General features: G+C 34.0%; 1 protein-coding gene across 4 annotated transcripts in view; it reads left to right on the top strand.

Annotated features, from left to right (window-relative positions):
- Window positions 1-17,624, top strand: part of SLIT2 (slit homolog 2 (Drosophila)) — a 367,443-nt gene that overhangs the window by 217,319 nt on the left and 132,500 nt on the right. For all 4 annotated transcript variants that reach the window (XM_011935681.1, XM_011935679.1, XM_011935680.1 and 1 more), the window contains exon 6: window positions 12,118-12,189. In XM_011935681.1, coding sequence (XP_011791071.1) covers window positions 12,118-12,189 — 72 coding nt within the window. The remainder of the gene's footprint in view (window positions 1-12,117; window positions 12,190-17,624) is intronic.

Genomic DNA, 17,624 nt, shown 5'->3' with positions numbered 1-17,624 from the left:
CCATGTTCTATTTTCAAGATTACTAGAAGTACTATGAGAATATAGACTATTCTTTTCTGGAAATAGTGATAACATTTTCTTCTTAGAGACACCTGTAGCCTAGAGCTACAACTTTTTCCAGAGTTTTAAGGTCACCTTTTTCATTAAATACCAAAAGCATGAGAAAGACAAAAATTATGTATTTCCCTTTGTGTGAATGTTTTTCTTACATTTTCCTTCATATCCTCATGAAATAATATATTTATAGCATCCTTTAAAAAACTAAAAGTGAATGTCTGTATTTTCCTTTGATAAATCTTTAGTCTGGTGTTTCAATTATAAGCATTTTTTAAAGTGCCTATATTTCTAAAGGTACATATCAGATTTAAGATCTCATTGACAATCATAATATCAATATATCTCTCTCTAAATTTTAAACTGCTATATTAGCTTCTAAAAACAATGGTTTTCGATAGACTATGAATTCTAGGACATAAATGTTTTTCTTAGCTTTTACGTTAGTTTGGAATATAAAGGAGAAAAGCCCCTGTGTGCTGAGATTAACTGTCAAGAATTTAATATTTCTTAGCTAGTAATAAACAGGGCGGGCACTTTTTCAAGAATTAACTTATATTCAGAATTCTCCATGGTTGGATCCGATGCCTTTTTTTTTTCAGTAGCAAAAGTAAGACAGATGTTTTCCCTTGTCAAAGAAGACAACTGTTTATAAAGCCACAGATTTTGGCCTCTATGTCTTCTCCTTAATGTAAATGATTTTTTAAAACTTGTACTTTCTAAATGTACAGGTAAAGACAGAAAACTACAAGCTTCTAAGGTATAAATGTATAAAGCCATTAAATTGCTGTAGGTTTTTATGGGTGCTCAATTTAATACGATTTTATTTGCTTTCTTTTTACCTTTGCTAGTTAGGGCTTTGGGAAGTCTTCAGGCAGACTCAATGATACATGGTATTCAGATCTACCTGGCCAGAACAGTGTGCAGGAATTCCTATGTACACTTACTTAAGTTGCCTTCACTTAGCTGTACAACTATGGCAATAGCTATAGTTGACCCTCCCTTAGTAATGCTATTCGCAATCTTACAATAGTATTACCTCTAATTCCTTAAAACAGGTGGCTTTTAATCTTCTTAGTAAAGATATTCAGGGAATCCAAGTAAGCAAGTGACTCTCCTCCCACATTTAAGGATACCCATGGAAGTAGGGACCAGTCATGATGGGATTCTTCTTTATATATTTTGTATTTATCCTTAAAACATGTGATTTTAAAAGTTTAGAGATAACAGAGGCTAGTCAGTGTTCTATCTAATGGGATTTAGCAAAGTTTTCAAATCTTTTCTCCAACACAGGCATAATTTTTTCTCAAAATGTAAAGATTTTTTATTATCATTTATGCAGTTAGATGAGTTTTTTAAATTATTAGTGTGGTTAGATGAGTTTAAGACTGGAGTCTCAGAACATTTTGTTATTTTTTGGACTTGCAAGTGTGAGCAAATTAGTCAACTTCATTAAGCCTTAGTTTTTACTCTTTTTTTTTTTGAGATGGTGTCTCGCTGTGTCACCCAGGCTGGAGTGCAGTGGTGCAATCTCAGCTCACTGCACCCTCCGCCTCCCGAGTTCAAACGATTCTCTTGCCTCAGCCTCCTGAGGAGCTGGGATTATAGACACCCACCACCATGCCTGGCTAATTTTTTGTATTTAGTAGAGATGGGATTTCATCATGTTGGTCAGGCTGGTCTCGAACTCCTGGCCTCAGGTGATCCACCCTCCTCGGCCTCCCAAAGTGCTGGGATTACAGGTGTGAGCCACCATGCCTGGCCAGTTTTTACTTTTATAAAGTAAACAATAGTTATTTGGGTTTGTTATGGTTATTAGGGAAAGAAGATGTATGAAAGACCTTTCAAAACAGTAAAATGCTATGAAAATACAGTATTTCGTTTGCAAGTATTTGACAAATCAAATGCTAAAAGTTAACCCTGAAAAATGCATTGTAAGGGGAGACAAGAAAGTATAACATGAAGGGATTAGCAATATTGACTAGATATGACTATTCTTTTATGGGTCATTTTAACATGAAGTTACAAAATGAAAAAAGAAAATATACGAGAAAGTACTAAATGAATATACACAAGACCTTGATTTTTGAACAAGACATCAAGGGCTGTAGGTGCTAGGAAAGAGAAAAGTATCACTTGAAGTTATCAGGGAATGGTTAGATTGGAAGAGTAAAACCATAGTGCAGTGCACTCTGTGTGTGTGTGTGTGTGTGTGTGTGTGTGTGTGCGCGCGCGTGTGTGTGTGCATAATGTAAGGGATGGAATGTGCCCAACCCCAGTTTTTGGGGTTTTTTTGGTTTTTTTTTTTGAGACAGAGTCTTACTCTGTCACCCAGGCTGGAGTGCGGTGGCACAATCTTGGCTCACTGCAACCTCTCCCTCCCAGGTTCAAGTGATTCTCCCACCTCAACCTTCTGAGTAGCTGGGATTACAGGTGCCTGCAACCACACCTGGATAATTTTTGTATTTTTAGTAGAGATGGGGTTTCATCATGTTGGCCAGAATTGTGTTGAACTCCTGACCTCAAATGATCCACCCGTGTTGGCTTCACAAAGTGCTGGGATTATGCACCTGGTCATCCCTGTTTTTTAAAGGCAAAGAAGTATGTGTCCTGAATAGCAGCAGTGGTAAGAATTATAGGGATCTGAATATGGGGGGAGCTGAGTATTGTGGCAAATACGTTATTTCAACTTTGGAAGCTTATGTTTCTACAGAAGAAAGGGGGCTTCAGAAACTATGTGGATAATGAATGATGTTGATCAAAAGAACAGTTTATTCCCACTGCCTTCCATGTAACAATGTGAAAGACAATGAGGGAAATATTCAAATATCACAATGAATGTATAGGTTTATTTTATGAATTAGGATCACAGCTGCAATATTATAAAAATTTTACATTAAAAGGCATTTTCTAGAATTAAAAAATAGTTCAAAATACATTGTTAAAAAAAAAGTTCCAATCTCATGGGGTTTGTATGAAGTTTAGTTTTATCACTAAAACTTAGGAAGGCTATCTGGTAAAATTTATTAAAATGGAGGGTACATTTTAATTCCTATTATTATGAAACTGGTGAACATAAGTCATCATCATGACTCAATAAGTTTCCATTAATATTAGCATTATTAATATTATTAGTATTTGGTGTAAGAGGAAGGTACAGTACTTCCTCCCATGTATCTTTCTAGTATGTCTATTTACAAGTTGAAAAACCCTGCGTGGTGCCATCGTGGCTACTGTTCAGAGTTATTCAGAGAATAAAAGAGAAAAAAGAAGTTGCTCAGGCCATATTTTGTAGAGCGCTATGTAAAAGCCCAGTCTGATACACTGTAACAGGTTTATGGGATTTACCACATTCAGGCCTTAAAGCAAATTCCAGCGTTCACAAGATTTGCACTAAAAGCATTTGCTTTAATCTTGTGGATTGTCTAAATATGCTCAAGGCGGTATCCCAACAATACGGAATTGATGCTGAGGAAATTTTGCAGATTAGCAGATCTCATTCCCCTTCCTCCAGGCAAGCCACACTGAAACTATTCTAAACAGATGGACATTTATCTTGCTCTGAAACATCTCCAGGGAGGACTTCTCATAACTTTTTTGCTTCTCTGTATTCATTTCTTAACTGGATTAAATTTTTTTACATTTTATTTTGCTACCTTATTTTCTCCAGCCACAATTTAAGCTACTTTTTCCCCTGACATTTTAGACAGTGAGGTATACTATGAGAATAACAAGATCATATGAAAATATCAGCTAAATTATAATGTTTATAATTAGGATTTACATTTGTGTTTTTAAAGTCCCAAACCAAATATCAACTAAAGTATTGATAGCATATCATTATCAACTGATGCTTTACCAAAGTAAAACCAATATTTATGAAAATTTTCTTTAGAAATATGTATATATATTTAAAAAGCCTTAATACTGATGCAGTAAAGCCTTTGCTGCTTCCTAAACAAATCTGGAACAGGATCATGTTACATCGTGCCACTGATTTGTTTTCAAGTATCTATTAGGCATTTCCATTAATTGATAATTTAGAAAAATATTAAAATTAAATCTCACTTTACTGCCAAGAATTATGAGCTTATTCTTGAAGAATTTATAGTACTTAGTAAGTACCAGAATATTTCAAAAGTCTTTTGTTTTCATGATAAAACATTCTTATTTATAGTTATCCTAAGATTAAAGAAAAAAGGTACAAATATATAAACTTTAAAATTACCTAGATCACTAGTTTTTAGTCACATCACAAAAACAAAATCTAATTTAGTTTACCATTAGTTTTTTAGTGAGTTCAGTATGATTACTTAAATTAATTAAATTCAAATAAGATGTATTTTAAATGTACTATGTGAAATAAACCACCCCTGCTTTTTGCTTCTTTAATTTTGCCATACATCCACAAAGTGCATCCTCTATTCCAATGAAACTTTACTATTCTTTCTTCATAAATAAATATATCTCTTTCCAACTTGCTTGCATTATCTCAATTCCATTAACCCCATGTCTGTTATGAGTCTTATAATCCTTTTCCAGGAACAAAGTGCTTCTTGGTAAAAAATATGTTGGGGAAAATATTTGCATTCTTTTTTGTACATGCATTACTTTTTATACAAGGTTTTGAGTCACAGGATGATTCAGCATGATTCTCTCTCTTTAGGTAAGCAAAAATATCATTTGGACAATAAATATATATATTCCTATGACATTTTAGGAAAGAAGTCGCCCAATTTGGAATACATTATTTATTAACATAAAACGATTTGGCAAACAGGATAGAGACAGTTCATCTATGTTTTGTTACAGAGCTATTTACATCAGTTAGAAATTTTGTTTTTCTGTTGGAACTCGGTCATTTTCAAGTTTTGTATCGATGGATCCATTAGAACCCATAGAAGGAAAACTCACAGTTCTATCCCAAATACACAGAGATACTTACATATTTCATCATATTTTAAATTTTTCTCTCACTTTAAATATTTTTTTATCTTTTAAATATCTTTTCTAGTTTTCACTGTCATCTACGTAATTCCTAATGATGAGCGAGCAAGGGTTGCTCACTTGATATAGAATCAGCATGTAACAGAGAAAAGAGGGTATGTAAAATTTTACTAGGCAAATGCAAGACCTCATTAGGTTTGTCATGTAAATTAAGTCATAATTGCAAAGTGTCTTCTTTAATCTGTTAGTTTTTCTGTTTAATTCATTGGATTTTATTTCAAATCCGTTGGTATCAGATTGAAACTGTAAATGTCCATGCCCCTAGCTCCTTCCTAGAGTATTTTCAGTAAACCTGAATCTGAAGAGACTGTAAATGGTAGGTTGGTTTCTCATCCATAGGAATTGCTATCCTTACTCTTAAATAGGTCTTCAGTGTGGTATAGAACCTTCTGGACAAACGTGTAGGGAGGGCTTTTTACTTAGATAGATAGCAAATGAAGGTAAGGTCTTTTATTGCCTTTCTGAAATGAAACTTACCTTCATTTCCTATGTACCTAAATAAAAAGGGGTTGTCTCAGGCATTCATATATAAAAGAAAAATTAGTAGCTCAGCAGAAGTCCCTATCAGTACTATGGGAACTGTCCATGGTCCTGTATTTTGCCTGGTTGCACTCCCTCTGAAAGGACAATGAATTGTGATAATCCCCAACAACTATGATGAAGTCTGCTATCAATAACCTCTCCATGTTTGCGTTTTGCTTTGTCTTCAGAGTGTTTTCAGCAGTTTTTCTTCAATAATGCATTTTGTCATGTAAAAATGTAATCTAACAATATTTCTTCATAAATCTGTTCTAGAACAAAACAAAATAACACAAAAGACAAGACAGTCTGATTCAGTAATTGGGAATCCAATTCACATATTTACAAAATATGAATTGGCATAATCGTGCCATGGCTGCTATATCATCTCGTAAGACAGAATGGACCTTTGATTTTTTGCACCTTTAACACTGAACAGCACACTTTGTGACCCCTGAACTCATGTAATAGACTGCTAATTGAATTATGACCTCTAGTTTATATTCTCATTAGATAATTTTAACAAGGTTGCTATATTTTTTTCATAAAGTATTGTTTATTATCCCATTACTACATGGTTTAAAAGTATTCAGTTTATTTAAAAAGTTGTTTTAAAGTGCCTTTGTTATAGACACTATGACAAAACCCTGGGAATAGGGCAGAATGTTGCCAGTTCTATAGTATCTATAGTATCCTAGATACAGGAACTCTAGAACTAGGCAGAATGTTGCCTAGTTCTACAGTATCTATGGGAATTACAGACTCTTTCCTGAAAGATCAGAGATGATTATTAAATGCTGTAACATCCAGTCTCTTTAGGCATTCTGGCTGGTCCTAATATTCTGACTTTGACCCAGGCTCCTAGCCCCTTCTTCCCTTCAATCTGTACAGAAGCTCTTTGCTCAAGCCAGCATGGCCTCTCTATTGCAGATATTCACTGTGAACATTGTAGTGCCACTGCTCACAACTATTCTTTGATAGACCCATTACCTCCATAGGAAATACCCACTTTATTTTCTGTCTAGTTAGATTGTATCCATTTTTTAAGGATCTGAGGTTTTTGGGGTTTTTCCCCCCTTTATTTCATGACTACATCAGCCTACAATAATCTCTGTCTTTTCTGACATTCTATAGTCCTTTTCCTCTGCTGGTCTCTTCCATAGTCATCAATGATTTAGCTGAAACCCCCATTTGGAGAACAAAAAGCTCCTGAGTCTTTTTCCTGACCCACTATGTACTGAGAGGGAGTTCTGGCAACACATACATCTACATTCCAATGAAGACTTCACAGACTATTTGCTGTCTACCATGTATAACTTACTGAACTTCTGTGAGCCTCACAGTCTCAAAATTCAGATGATGCTAATTTCTCCTTCCCAAGTTATCACGAGGAATAATGAGATGACGTATCTACAGACCCTGCCATACACTATGAATTCATTAAATGTTAGCAATTATTATTATCATTTTCAGTTTCTGCCACTTTTGATTAGTTTACTTACAATTCCTAGGACTTAATGTCAATTTAGTTGTCCTTCCCTCAATTGATGTTAAAACAGGATCCCCGCCCCCATCTCTACAACTGCTATCTGTTGCTTCTTCCCCCCAAATTGACAAACTTACGTAACTTTATACCATAGGCTATTCCTATAAAAACTGAGATTCTTTATTCCTATGAGAATAGCAAATTGTTGCCTGAAAGATTTAAAAGGATTAAATTCTCACATAATGTAAATTACTTTGGGGTCCTCAGCAAGGTCCTTACCTGAATTGCTTTCTTTACCAGTTTTCAAGTTAATACTGATCTGCTTTTATGCAGAGGTAAAGGATATAGTTGCTGAAACTTATGTCAAGGATGTACATGTATATGGATTGATTTTTATTTTTCTTATACTCTATATCAAAATTTGTATCTGGGGTTACTCTTTAAGAGCCATGATTGGCATAAATGTTGGTATATAGACATTTGTATTGACTTGAAGTTTATACATATATGGGAAGAGGGAGAAGAGACCACGCTCATATATGTAGAGCTTTTTTATTCTTTTTCTCCCATGTGGTTTATATATTTTATTTGATTTCTTGACAATAGTGAAAAATTGTTATTCCTTCATATTGATTTTAGCCATTTTGATGTATCTTAAGTCAACTTAAGTTTTGGAGTTTTCTATCTTACAATAATAATGTGAACAGGAAGTAAATTATTTCTAGCACCTTAAATGAAACAAAACAATACAAAATTGGAGCATAGTTATAATAATTTTGTTGAGACATTGAGAGATCCTGATTGGCTTAGAAATTATTAAAGATTGCTATGTTCTACATTGTTACAGTTAAGTACATTTTATGTGTCGTCTAATTCTTACCAAGAAACCTATTAGTTATGAGAACTTATAACTTGGATGCTGCAGTAAAACATGAATTTGCTATGGGTAGGAACACACTGATTGAAATTATTGCAGTTTTATATATGTTATTAATCTAAGTGTTGTATATGTAATTCAAATGCAATATGATATCCATATTTTAAAAGAATAAAACAGGAAATTCTTTAAGAAAACCTAAATGGTGGACTAGCATCTCTAACTGTTTCAGGATGCCAAGTAAGCAAATGTTTAACCATTTTGTCATTTAATATACCTATTTTTAAAACTTATATTTAGCAAGATTGTATATTGTCCCCCATACCCAGAATAAATCAGAATTTGAAACTAGGAGAAATTATTTTTAGTGTTAAAGAAAATCAGATGAGCTTCAGAACTTTTTGTGCGTGAGGTATAGAGTGGTATTTCTTAATGTATGGAGTCCATCGACACACTGCATTGTGTAAGACTAAATTTAAAAGTGCTGGTAAAAATCAAAATGGACTATCTAGAGTTATTCTAGGGCATCAAAGATATACGTCCTACCATCAAAAAAAAAATCAAATAATGTTAATACCGAGAGATCATGAATATTCTTTTTTTTTTCTTTTTAAGACATGGAGTTTTGCTCTTGTTGCCCAGGTGGGAGTGCAATGTCACAAGGTGCGATTTTGGCTCACTGCAACCTCCACTTCCTGGGTTCAAGCGATTCTCCTGCCTCCTCCTGAGTAGCTGGGATTACAGGTGCCCACCACCACACCTGGCTAATTTTTGTATTTTTAATAGAGATGGGGTTCACCATGTTGGCCAGGCTGGTCTCGAAATCCTGACCTCGGATGATCCACCCGCCTCGGCCTCCTATAGTGCTGGGATTGCAGGCATGAGCCACTGCTCCCGGCCAAGATCATGAATATTATTCTTCTTAACCCCATCATTTCCATGAGACTAAAGCAGTTCTTTAAAACACAAATGTACACACTTGGACAGCAAAGGATCACATAGAAAGGCAATTTGGAATTTGAATAGAAGCTAAAGAGAAGATTGGAGTCAGGAAATAAGGGAGAAGAAGACACAAAAGTATGTGCTAAGTTAGGTCAGTCGAAGGTCTGAAAAAACCACTTATGACACTTCTGCCCTTAACATCCAAATCTCTTTAATGATCTGCAGATTTACACTATGTCTTAGTGAATAGTTGAAGCATAATTTTTTTGGAGAAGTGAAAAAGTCTCCTTGCTATTTTCTTAATTCAGAATAATTTCATGGCACAATTGGAAATCACATCTAAAGAAGGCCAGCCTGTCACTAAAGGTATGGCAGAGAACAGATCCTTTCCTGTTTACAGAAGCCAGGAGTGGGCAGGGCTTGAAAGCTAGTGGAGAAGGGAACCAGCAGGGCAAAACAAAGAGTGCGGCTAAGTAGTCCAGAAACCCTGACATAAATTACATTGTTGCGTAGTTTTGACACTGTTTATCTTGAACCACATACAGACAAATGGAGGTCTGTTGGGAGAGATTTTCTCATGAGCAGTCATAGGAGCACAACACTGTGTAAACCTTCCTTTGAATATCACGAAATTGACAGATTAATGTAAGAATTATTCACGTGTTTAACTTGGATTGTCCTTTCATATGAGTAACTTCGTGAAATACCTTCATGTTCAGGAAATATGTGGACTCAGATACAACAGTATTCAGAGAACTTTTAAAGAAAACATCAGTCCTATGGAAACCAAATATTCTTAGTGTTTTAGCACCAATAAGGGCTTAGATTTCTGTTAAGAATATGAAGCGTGTAACCATGAGCAATGTTAAAGAGCAGTGAAATTACCAAAGTTTCCAGCAGCATCTCAACTTCTGCTCCTGTAAGGAAAGCTGTCGGCCTTCCAGTCCTTGTAGGACAAGGTTTGCTTGAGTGCTTTCTGGCATGCTAGAGGTTCCCCTTTGTGTATCGTGTGCATGATTTAGAAGAAGCTGTGTCAGCATTGATTTATACATTGACAGCTAAGGATAATAAGATATGGGCAAACATACAGCTCACCCTTTTACAGATTAACCTGGAGACTGCATTAGGCAAATTTGATAGCATTAAAAGATTTTGCCAATTTGTCTGGAAATAATTTCTCTTTTGTAATGTGTCAGGGGTAACACTTTATGCCATTGTACTAATTTAAATGGCTCTGATAAATTGTTCAAGAGGTTAGAGAATAGTAGTGTAGATATATATATATATATGTGTGTGTATATATATATATGTATATATATACACACATATATATATATATCACTTTAAAATAAAAAGGCTATTAACTTAATTGTTAAATGAATTTAATCTGTAAAAAGCAAAAGTGCTCAAGAATGTAAGTGTTTTCTTGGAACCACAGCAGCCATATTACATCATGAGACTTTAAATGTCTTCTTAGAAAATAAAATACTTCTGCATTACGTCTTAATAAGTAGAAATGATTTAGGCTATTGTAGTAGCATGGATGTTAGCTATGATTTGGGGAAAACCTTAAGTTTTATAAACTAAGGCTTATACAAGCAATAAAATTGTATCTTCCTTGGGGTGCACCTTTGTTAATATTGCATGTCCTAAATTGTACCATTTGCATGACATCAAGGTAGCCTTGTGTATGATTGTGTCCCCTAGAGATCTCCTCACAAATGAGATGTATATTTCATGAGACATTGTCTATATACATAATTTCTAAAGTGAGGAACTTGAAGAGGCCCCTCTGAAAGTCACTGGATTAAATCATTGCACCTTTATTCACTAGTCTTGTGAGAGAAACCACTATTTTATGGAAATGTTCAAACAGTTCTTTACGAACAGATCTCAAATATGAATTAGCCCTTTCTGTGAATGCTGAACTTGAAACAAGGACAGGATACATTTGTATTATGATCATAATCTTACTCCTGTTCATCCACATTCTCTCACACAGTGCCTGCAGAGCTGAAAACTCACCTCTTCCGTGAAACATTTTGTTTCCATCTCAAGTGAAACATTAAAATACTTTTTTAACTGAAATAATAACATCTGTAACATTCAAGCTACTATATTTAAACAACTGCTTGTTTGGGTTGTAGTACAGATACAATACTTGTAGTACAGATACAATATAGTACTTCACTGTTAATTTCAACCAAGTAGAAGGCTCAATATGAATAAGGAAATTTTAATTTCACAACAAGCAGCAGGAAAAGCAGACATAACCAAGTTTGGAGCATTCTTTTTTTGTACTATGAATTTTAACAAGTGCTTAAGATATTGAGGAAGATTCATTTACTTCAATTATGCATTATTTAGAATTTAGCTGATACAGCTTTTAGGCTTTTTACCATAGAAACATGTAGTGTTTTTATGGTGTGCCTGTAGTATATGTTTCTTAGTGGCTTTAACCAAAATTAGCATCATTTTAAAAAGCAAAATTGTTATTTAATACTTTAAAACCTATCTTCTGGAGAGCGATATAATTCTGGAAGTTCCTGAATTCAAAAGTATGCTGTATTTACAATGCAGAGCATTTACATATAATGATAAGGAATGTGAATTACTAGAATAGTGATATTTAATACAGAACAATTACTAGTTTTCTAAAGTGTATTTCTGGTTGGGAATAAGAGCAAGCTATATGGGACATCAGTTCCCTTTCTCGATTTGGAGTTCTTGAAGGAAAACTGCTTTTAAAAGAAGGAAACCTAAAAGTAGTGTTGCTCTTTCGTGCCAAGGATAGTGAAATTAACATGCAGCTGGGCTCCTCTGATAAATGGATTCTGTTAGGTCACTGAGGGGGTGCATGTGACATTAAGTGATTTACAGTCCTTTACCTTAATGAAATTGTTTCAGCAAGATGACGCTGAAAGCTCTTAATGGATAGCTTTTCTTGATGTAATGAAATTGCATTCCTATGGCATTTAATATAAGGTGCAGTTATTATTTACTGGAGCTTTCCAAGGGCTGCTATTTGCACAGACAGTTCAGAACAAAAAGAGATTTCAGTGGCGGCATAGAGGCTAGAATGGCTTATGACATTCGTAAACAGATGAGTGTGTTTGTGAGGGCACTTCAGTGAGTGTGTCCAGGGTATCATAGACCCTTCAGGAAACTTCCCATCACCTACCCCAGCTACTGTCCATTCCTTCTACATAGATTCTCCTAATCTATTTAACAGGCAACTGGATTACAACCAGATCAGCTGTATTGAAGATGGGGCATTCAGGGCGCTCCGGGACCTGGAAGTGCTGTAAGTACTGCTATTTCTCTTACTCTTTTAATGGGGGCTTTGTGTCTGGACAGGACAAATGTGGAAGCTTATCTGCTAGCTTAAAACCTTGTTGTCAAAATAGTCTCTCAAGAGATACCTTAAATTATTCATGGTGAATACAGAGAAGAGTCTAAATGCGTGTGTGCAAAACCTTGCGTACCATATCTGTATGTTAGGTAAAATTGTCTAAGGTCACTCAAATGTTCTTCTTATAAATATTTTTATAAGATTCATAGAATTTGTCATTGCTAAATATTGAGATAAAATCAACTTTATAGGAAAAATAACATAAAAAACCCTCTTAGTAGCTGATATCTTGGAATAATTTGTCGTTGTTAGGCAATGGAAACACAGTTTCTCATTAAAAAATAAAATTTTTAACCAGGTGATTTAACATTATTTTTGTAAGAATACTTTGAAATCTGCTTCCTAAGGTTAATAAGCCACCCATTAGATCCATTTTCAAGTCTTCACTACTGACTTTGTAATGTACAACATGCAGACTTGAATTATAACGGGCAACCTCCTTCTTTCCTCGCTGGGTAGACATGACTGACAAAATTGGTTAGAGACAACTAAGTAACCTCTATTGATCAATGACTTATTAATTGTAATGAAATTACAAATTTTAATGAAAACTATAGTTACTAAAGCATCGTATGCCGCCTATACATTTTTTGAATTTTTTCAGCCAAAATCCACATGTGTAGCTTTTTAAATACACTTACAATTCCTCCACAAATTAAAATATTTTTCTCTGCCTTATTTCATCCTTGACAAATTTAGTCAGAAATCTAAAATTGAATTAAATGTGAGTGTGTTTTTAGTCAATCTGTTAAAAGTTATCGAGAAATCATGAAATCCTTCCTCTTCCCAAAAAAAAAATGGATTCATTACTTTATAAATCTGGTTTCAGGAATGGAATATAATTCTGCAAACAAATTAATCTTTCAGCTAGAATGGCTTATTTTATCAGTATTTTTATACAATTTTGGTTTTAATTGCAAGAAAATAGAATTTCCAGCTGTGTAGTGTAATGAGTTGTGAATTATTTTAAAAGATATGTATGTATGAATGAATTGATTGGGATAAAATGTGAAATATGAAAATATAGACTACTCTCTAGAGAGGCCGCCTTTGTTTCTATTGATAATGGTCTAAGTTTCTATCGGAAAAATATTCAAAGTGCTTATCATATACATTTTAGCTTTAAGACCACTATTTAAATTGTTTACCAGAACCACTTTTAATATACAAAGCTCACTGATGGTATCTCAGAGTCAGAATAATTAGAATGATTTCATAGTAGTGGTCTCATGGCAAAACCATAGTCAGTGTCACTAAAATTCATAGATGAAGAGACTACCACAAGAGTTAATCAGACAGAGCTGATCAAGTGAAAAATGTGTTATTAAACCAATGTTCCTAACTAGAAATATGAATGATACCAATCATTTTATGCAAAGTTTGCTGACTATCTTGGATGAACTGAATCCTGTAAACTACCTTGTTATTAAGTTTTCAAAAAACTTAAATTATTTTTAAATATGTAGTTATTCAGTGTATTTATTCAATATATGTATATATACACATAAATGTATTGAATACCTACTGTGTATATCTTATAAGGTGGAATAACACTGTGCTAGGCACTGAAATCTTTTACCCACAAGTACATTAACTACATTTGCTTATTTTCTATAAACTAATATCGTTGTTGTCAGAGGCAGTACGTTTATGAAAACACAGTCATCTCATACATTTTGATTGTCATGATTAATCAAAATACCTAAAAAGTGACTTTAGCAAAAATGAAGAAACACACCAAAGGGTGACATTTTATGGTTCATGAAATTAAAATAGAAATCCAAAATCTTGGAAACTCTTTTGAGGACCTTAATATATACATCTTAAAGAAGTATATATTGGTCAGAGTTTGTTTGTTGAAGAAATAATAAAAATTAGCGTATGATAGAAGACAATGTAAATTTAAAAGATTGAAATATTTTATATTAAAATTTTATAAAGTTGAGCAGACATTACTTTAAATGTTTTCTTTTCAATCCTCCTACTTTAAACAACCCCTAGAAATATCAGTTGATAAATGAGCCAAAATTGGACCACTGAAAAGACGAGAATTTATGAAGCCCAAATCAATTGTGAAATACAACAAAAGTTTACCTATTGTAAATGTTTGGTCAAGAGCTTAAGAGAGTTTGCATTAAGAAGGGTTCTAGAAAGATGACTTGTCTGTTTTGCTTATTTTTACCATTTGTGACTCTTTAGAATGTACTGGCTTATGTGGAAATAATGAAGAAACATTAACATACACATTGCCTTAAATTTCAGATTCCAAGGGTTTTATATTTTTTAAAATTTTAATTCCTTGAACCATTTGTGAATGTATGGCTATACTGAAGCTAGATGGGAGAAAATGAGGTAATCGCCCTCAGTCATTGATGAAAGTGTATTAAATTAGGATATATATGAGTGTACAAAGAGTGAATACAGTCCAAGAAGTCAAGTGAAAATCTAAGGTAGATGAAAGCAAGGAAGCAGTTTAACACTTGCACATTCATGGAGAACTGGTCTATTGTCAGATTCTGATTTGTAGGATTTAGAAGTAACTGCTTATTTTCTTAATATTTAGATACCATCTCAAAAATAACATTGGAAACTAAATCTCGATCAGTATTTTCCCTTTCTTTGGACACTGGACTCAGAAATGATATATATCCCTTGAATTGCTGCTTTTACGTATTTGTTTTTCTTTTTCACAGAATGGACATAATTTAATTTAATTTAATCATAGTGATTCATATCCACTAAATATCAAACTCTCTGCCAAGCGATATGCATGGTGGTAAGGGAATGACTAAATCAAGATATAAGTGTGAGAGGTGCTCCATAATTATACAGGCTAATATTTATACATCAAGATGTCTTTTGTATTAGAATATTTACTCATTACAAAGAAAATCTTGAAGTTGAGGACAGAAATAGACTTACACATGGGAGAAAATATTCACAACTAAATAAGTACATTATATAAGTTTCCATTATTTCAGAATAGAAGTTGACCATAGCGGTAATGTATACAAGTTATCATACTTAACACTTATATTTATTACTAATTTTAAAAATAATTTTGTTGGTTCTGCATGTTTTTCAGTCATTGGGTATCAGTATCAGTACTTCTTTCTAGCATCAGTACTGAATGAAATACTAAGATAATGTCTTCCTTTAGTTGCATTATGTGAACTAACATTCTGAGAAAAGATTTCAAATTGATAACTGAAGTCTTTGGCATTCAATGAAAATTTTCCTTTGCATGGAGATAGAAGAAACTATAGTTCAAAATTAATGCATGTCTTCTCCGTGTGAAGTACTTAAAACAATTTATTCCCAAAGTCATATTTCAGAATGCTATATACTATAAAGATTTTAGCCATATTAATTTAGCGTAAATTTTGAAGATGGGAAAAGGGATCATCTGAAAGCAAATCCCATTGAGAAGTTTAACCTTTGCATTCAAACATCAGGATATATTTTACTGGCATTTGAAAAAGACATCTCATTTCACCTGCACATAGGAAAATGCTAAAAGCTTTTAGATAAACTGAGCCAACAAATCCAGTGCTCTGTAGGTTCCCCATAAAGTGGTTTAGTTTTTGTGACTTAATTCAAATCACTTAGAATAGTTCTTACATAATTCAATACATTGCAAAACAAGGTAGTAAAGAGGGTCCATGCATGATCTAGGTCTGTAGCTGACATGCCGTGTTTTACCAAAAAGTTTTTGTCATTCCCTTGACTTCTGAATGCACCATTGATAACCAGAGCCACCAACTGGCCAAAAGTGGCCTCAAAAATGTATTTTGTGTAGCTCAAACATAAGTGGTCTACAGACTGTTTGAAATATTTTAATTAGTTGCCACTAAACATTAGAAAGATCTAAAAATTTTTATTTCTAACTTCCCTTGGAAAATCTGATTGTTTGACATCCCTCCCTTACAGCAGGTCAATAGACCATTGGAGCTGGACATTATCTGCCGCAAGAGAGACTATCATTGCTAGCTTACCATATTCTTCACCGTCTCCAACTGTCTGTTTTCTTCCATCTTTCTTGCCCATCATTGTATATTTTTGCACATGGCCTGCTTCTCTCATTTCTGTTCTCTGCTCAGGCCCTACAGTGAACTTGCAACCTCTAATTCCAACCCTTGTCCAGTATCAACTTCATCCACCAGGACCATTGATGCTTTCTCCTGCCTCCTTCAGAGGAACTTGCCTTCTTTAGTCACCACCTCAATGTGTACCTTCAGTCTCTCCCAGTCTTAGAATTGCTTTCCATGTCCACACTTTACCTGTATACCCCTGGGATAACTTCTACCACTTTCTTACCACAACCAGATTTTTCTGAAGGGTGAAAAAAGCTCATGTCTTAGCCTTACTAGTTTTTGTAATTTGTCCAATTCATCTCCCCAGCTGGACTGTATGCTATTTTAGGACAGGATTTATGTCTGATTTATTTTTATAATACTCCATGTTACCATAAGATAATAGCCATTCAGGAAATATTTGATGAATGAATGAGTAGTAGTAGAAGTAGAAGTAATCAATAATAATAATAATAAAACTAATAATGTTGCATTGTGGGAAAAGTAAGGATGATATTTATTTTCACCATAACTCTCTTCACCACACATATTCCTGAATCTGCTACCTCAAGAAACCATAATTGCTGCCACACAGCAGTAAACAAAGGCCAATATATGCTACTGCAACTGAAAACCATTAGAATGGATTAATCTTTTAACACGGTGCTACAGCAAGTTACTTCATCCCCACATGATACAAGTACCAGATATAGATATAGCTCTCTCCACTCAAATTACAGCAGTGGCTGATGTCTGCGGTAAATAATAGTTATCAGGACTGTGTTCCAAGGCCTGACAGGAATGATTCTGTATTGTTGCTATGAGAATTCAGAAGAGAATATTAATTCAAATACGCTTATTGACTCATGGACACTAATTACACATAATGCCACTCTATGGAAATGTAATTGGGCATATTTTCCAACTGTAACTATCCCGTGTTTATTTCTTAACCAATATCATAAATAGACATGCATGCACAAGGTACATAAAGTAGAATGTGAATAGTCAAACATGCTATGAATGGAGCCATAAATTTGTGGTAAATGTTGAATAAAACAAAATGTACAGTAACATGTTAAATTATGAAAATTATTTATCAACTTGTCTATAGAGTAGTGTATTCTCTATGTCATCTCTACCAGGTAGCTGTCCTGCATAAGCATAGTACAAGACATTTTCTCTATGTTAGTATATAAAATGATCAATCAATTTTGTATCTAAAATTTCTAACTTTTCTTTTTAATTCTACAG

The sequence above is a fragment of the Colobus angolensis genome, unplaced genomic scaffold (assembly GCF_000951035.1).
Source record: "Colobus angolensis palliatus isolate OR3802 unplaced genomic scaffold, Cang.pa_1.0 Scaffold146, whole genome shotgun sequence".
Lineage (NCBI taxonomy): Eukaryota > Metazoa > Chordata > Mammalia > Primates > Cercopithecidae > Colobus > Colobus angolensis.
The sequence above is the reverse complement of the archived record's forward strand: the minus strand, read 5'-3'. Positions and strand labels throughout refer to the sequence as shown.